General features: G+C 72.2%; 1 protein-coding gene across 1 annotated transcript; it reads left to right on the top strand.

Moving 5' to 3' along the window:
• Positions 1-65: 65 nt before the first annotated feature.
• Positions 66-4,213, top strand: LOC112942715 (carnitine O-palmitoyltransferase 1, muscle isoform-like; the record flags this gene model as incomplete). Its single annotated transcript, XM_026033706.1, has 5 exons — positions 66-171; positions 672-788; positions 1,580-1,744; positions 3,315-3,449; positions 4,061-4,213. Coding segments are annotated over 5 exons (676 nt in total), but the record flags the coding sequence as incomplete, so codon positions are not given.
• Positions 4,214-4,502: the final 289 nt, after the last annotated feature.

Below are 4,502 nucleotides of genomic sequence, written 5' to 3'. Positions count from 1 at the left end.
GGCACCGGCACCGGCACCGGCACCGGCACCGGCACCGGCACCGGCTCAGCCCGCGTCTCCCGCAGCTGGTTCGACAAGTCCTTCACCCTGGTGGTCTTCAAGAACGGCAAGCTGGGCGCCAACGCCGAGCACTCGTGGGCCGACGCGCCCATCATCGGGCACCTCTGGGAGGTACCCCGCGGGGCGCCCTGGGGTGCGGGGGACCCCTGTGTGGGGCACCCATGTGTGCACCCCGACAGAGCCATGGGGACCTGCCAGGCGCCCCAGCTGTGCCCCAGCTGTGCGCAGTGCTCCCCGTGTGAGCCCGGGGCTGGGCTCCTCCAGATGTGCGCCCGCAGGACGGGCACCACCGCGCAGCCCCAGATGTGGGTGAGAAGGGATGGGCAGCACCTCTGTGCAGTGCCCCCAGATGTGCACCCCAGGTTGGGAGTGCCAAGCTAGCCCAGATGTGCTCCAGATGTGGGGGATAGTGCCTTGGCGCCGTGTGCCCAAGTGTGAACCCCCAAACTGAGCGCCCCGAGGAGCGTCCCTGGGACGGGTACCCCCAACCTAGCCCAGATGTGCTCCACATGTGCGGGGTGCCAGATCCCTGGCACGTGGTCCCCGGGGATGTGGGGGCTCCGTGGGGCGCAGTGGGCAGGGCGGCCGCTCAGGCGCCGCCTCTGCCCCAGTTCATGCTGGGGACGGACCGGTTCGAGCTGGGCTACGACGAGAAGGGCAACTGCCGAGGGGAGCCCAACACGGGGCTGGCGCCCCCCGAGCGCCTGCTCTGGGACATCCCCCCCGAGGTGCGCCCGGCCCCCCGCCCCGATCCCCGCGGCCTGGGGGCCCCCAGCCCTGATCCCCATGGCCTGGGGGCTCCCTGCCCCCCAACCCTGATCGCTGTGTAGTGGGGGCTCCCAGCCCCCCAGCCCCATGTCCTGGGGGCCCCCAGCCCTGATCCCTGTGTCCTGGGGGCTCCCAGCCCTGATCCCCCATGGCCTGGGGGCTCCCTGTCCCCCAACCCCATGTCCTGGGGGCTCCCAGCCCCGATCCCCGCGGCCTGGGGACCCCCCAGCCCCGATCCCCATGGCCTGGGGGCTCCCTGTCCCCCAGCCCCATGTCCTGGGGGCCCCCAGCCCTGATCCCTGTGGCCTGGGGGCTCCCTGCCCTGATCGCTGTGTCCTGGGGACTCCCTGATCCCCATGGCCTGGGGGCTCCCTGTCCCCCAGCCCTGTGTCCTGGGGGCCCCCAGCCCTGATCCCTGTGGCCTGGGGGCTCCCACCCCCCAGCCCTGATCCCCCCGTGTCCTGGGGGCTCCCAGCCCCGATCCCCGCGGCCTGGGGACCCCCCAGCCCTGTGTCCTGGGGGCTCCCTGATCCTGGTGTCCTGGGGGCTCCCAGCCCTGATCCCCCATGTCCTGGGGGCTCCCTGTCCCCCAGCCCTGTGTCCTGGGGGCTCCCAGCCCTGATCCCCATGTCCTGGGGACCCCCGGCCCCCCAGCCCTGATCCCCCCTATCCTGGCGGCTCCCTGAGCGCAGCGCGGGGCGCGGCGGCCGTGGGGCGGCTCCCGCGGTGCCACCCTGCGCGTGTCCCGCAGTGCCAGGAGGTCATCGAGAGCTCGTACCGCGCGGCCCGGGCGCTGGCGGACGACGTGGACTTCTGCTGCTTCCTCTTCACGCACTTCGGCAAGGGGCTCATCAAGCGCTGCCGCACCAGCCCCGACGCCTTCGTGCAGCTCTCGCTGCAGCTGGCGCATTTCCGCGTGAGCCGCATGCGCGACCCGGCGCGCCACGGGGTGCTGCGCCTGCCGTGGCATTGCACTGCATGCATCCTCCGTGCTCCTGGATCCCGCGTGCCCATAATGGTCCTGGGTCCCACACATCCACCCCGGCACGGGGTGCTGCACCCGCCGTGGCACCAGGCTGTCCGTCCCCGCCGCGGTGCTGGATCCCGCGTGCCCATAATGGTCCTGGGTCCCACACACTTGCCTGGCACCGGTTGCTGTGCCCACCGCGGCACTGGGCTGTGTGCGCCCACCTTGGTGCTGGATCCCACGCGCTCATCATGGTCCTGGGTCCCATGTACCTGCCCTGGCACCGAATGCTGCACGCCCACCACGGCACCGGGCCGTGTGTGCCCATAGTGGTGCTGAGTTCCACACACTCGCCCTGGCGCTGGGTCCTGCGCCCACCATGGCACTGGCCCGTGTGTGCCAGTGTGGTCCTTGGTGCTGTGCACCCATAGCGGTTGTGGGTCCCATGCACCTGCCCCGACGCTGGGTCCTGTGCGCCCATCACAGCACCAGGCTGCACGTGCCCACCCTGGCACTGAACCCCACGCACCCACAGTGGTTCTCTGTCCCACACACCTGCCCCGGTACCTGTTCCGGTCCTGGGCCCCGTGTGCCCATCTGGGCACCGGGTCCCGTGTGCCCATCCCAGCCCTGAGCCCCGTGCGCCCATCCTGATCCCAGGCCCCGTGTGCCCATCCCGGTCCTGGACCCCGTGTGCCCACCTGGGTACTGGGTCCTGTGTGCCCGTCCCGGTCCCGGGTCCCGTACACTCGTCCCGGCCCTGAGCCCCATGTGCCCGTCCTGGTCCTGGACCCCGTGTGCCCACCTGGGTACTGGGTCCTGTGTGCCCGTCCCGGTCCCGGGTCCCGTACACTCGTCCCGGCCCTGAGCCCCATGTGCCCGTCCYGGTCCTGGACCCCGTGTGCCCACCTGGGTACTGGGTCCTGTGTGCCCGTCCCGGTCCCGGGTCCCGTACACTCGTCCCGGCCCTGAGCCCCATGTGCCCGTCCYGGTCCTGGACCCCGTGTGCCCACCTGGGTACTGGGTCCTGTGTGCCCGTCCCGGTCCCGGGTCCCGTACACTCGTCCCGGCCCTGAGCCCCATGTGCCCGTCCCGGTCCTGGACCCCGTGCACCCATCCCGATCCCCGTCCCCGCGTGCCCGTCCCGGTCCAGGGCCCCACGCACCCGTCCTGGTGCCCATCCCCGCGCGCCCGTCCCGGTCCTGGACCCCGTGCACCCATCCCGATCCCCGTCCCCGCGTGCCCGTCCCGGTCCAGGGCCCCACGCACCCGTCCTGGTGCCCATCCCCGCGCGCCCGTCCCGGTCCCCGTCCCCATGCACCCATCCCGCTCCCCGTCCCCGCGTGCCCGTCCCGGTCCAGGGCCCCATGCGCCCGTCCCGATCCCCGTCCCCACGCGCCCGTCCCGGTCCAGGGCCCCGCGCGCCCGTCCCGGTGCCCGTCCCCGCGCGCCTGTCCTGATCCCCGTCCCCCTGCACCCGTCCCGGTGCCCGTCCCGCCTCACGGCCGCCTCTCCGCAGGACAAGGGCAGCTTCTGCCTCACCTACGAGGCCTCCATGACGCGGCTGTTCCGCGAGGGCCGCACCGAGACCGTGCGCTCCTGCACGGCCGAGGCCACGGCCTTCGTGCGCAGCGTGGAGGACCCGGCGCAGAGCGTGAGCAGCGCCCGCCGCCCCGGCCCCTTCCCGGAGCCCGCGGCCCCCTTCCCTTGGCTATTCCCGGGCACCTGGGGCAGCTCCCTCTCCAAGCGGTCCCCTTCCCTTGGGCATGGCCCTCGGAATGAGCCCCACTCCCCAAAGGGGGGTCCCTATCCACCTGGGGGACCTCTGTCCCTGAGGTCCCCATCCTTTGCTGTTGTCCCTGACTCCGGAGGAGTTCCCAAACCTCGGGGAGGTGCCTGTCCCTCGGAGTCATCCCCGTTTCCAGGGAAGGTCCTTGTCCCTTGGGGAGGTCCCATCCTTTGAACATGGCTCCATCCACGGAGGGAGTCCCCGTCCCTTGGGGAGGTCCCCATCCCCTGGACATGTCTCCATCCATGGAGGGAGTCTCCGTCCCTCACAGAGGTTCCCCTTGCTGGAAGGGCTCCCATCCCTTGGGGTTGTCCCCGTCCCTCGGGGTTGTCCCTGTCCCTCGGGGAGGTCCCTGTCCCCGTCCCCTCTCCGGAGGCGCTCCCCAAGGCCGGGACAGGTCCCCAGCCCTTGGCGGGGTCCCCAGCCCTTGGCGGGGTCCCGGGGTGCGGGGGCCCGGCGCTGAGCGCGGGCTCCAGCGTGCCGAGCGGCAGCGGCTCTTCAAGCTGGCGGCCGAGAAGCACCAGCTCATGTACCGGCTGGCCATGACGGGCGCCGGCATCGACCGCCACCTCTTCTGCCTCTACGTGGTGTCCCGCTACCTGGGCGTGCAGTCGCCCTTCCTGGACCAGGTGCGGCCGCCCGGCCCGCGGGGCCACCGGCAGCGCGGGGGGACAGCGGGTGTCCCATGGGTGACAAGGACACGGTGACACCGGCAGCGTGGGGGGACACTGGGTGTCCCATGGGTGACAAGGGCACGGTGACACCGGCAGCGCGGGGGGACACTGGGTGTCCCATGGGTGACAAGGGCACGGTGACACCGGCAGCGTGGGGGGACACCAGGTGTCCCATGGGTGACAAGGACACGGTGACACCGGCAGTGCGGGGGGACACCGGGTGTCCCATGGGTGACAAGGACAC

This window comes from Nothoprocta perdicaria, unplaced genomic scaffold (assembly GCF_003342845.1).
Source record: "Nothoprocta perdicaria isolate Ctin4 unplaced genomic scaffold, notPer1 scaffold_1313, whole genome shotgun sequence".
Taxonomy (NCBI): domain Eukaryota; kingdom Metazoa; phylum Chordata; class Aves; order Tinamiformes; family Tinamidae; genus Nothoprocta; species Nothoprocta perdicaria.
This window is presented reverse-complemented; position numbering and strand designations above follow the sequence as displayed.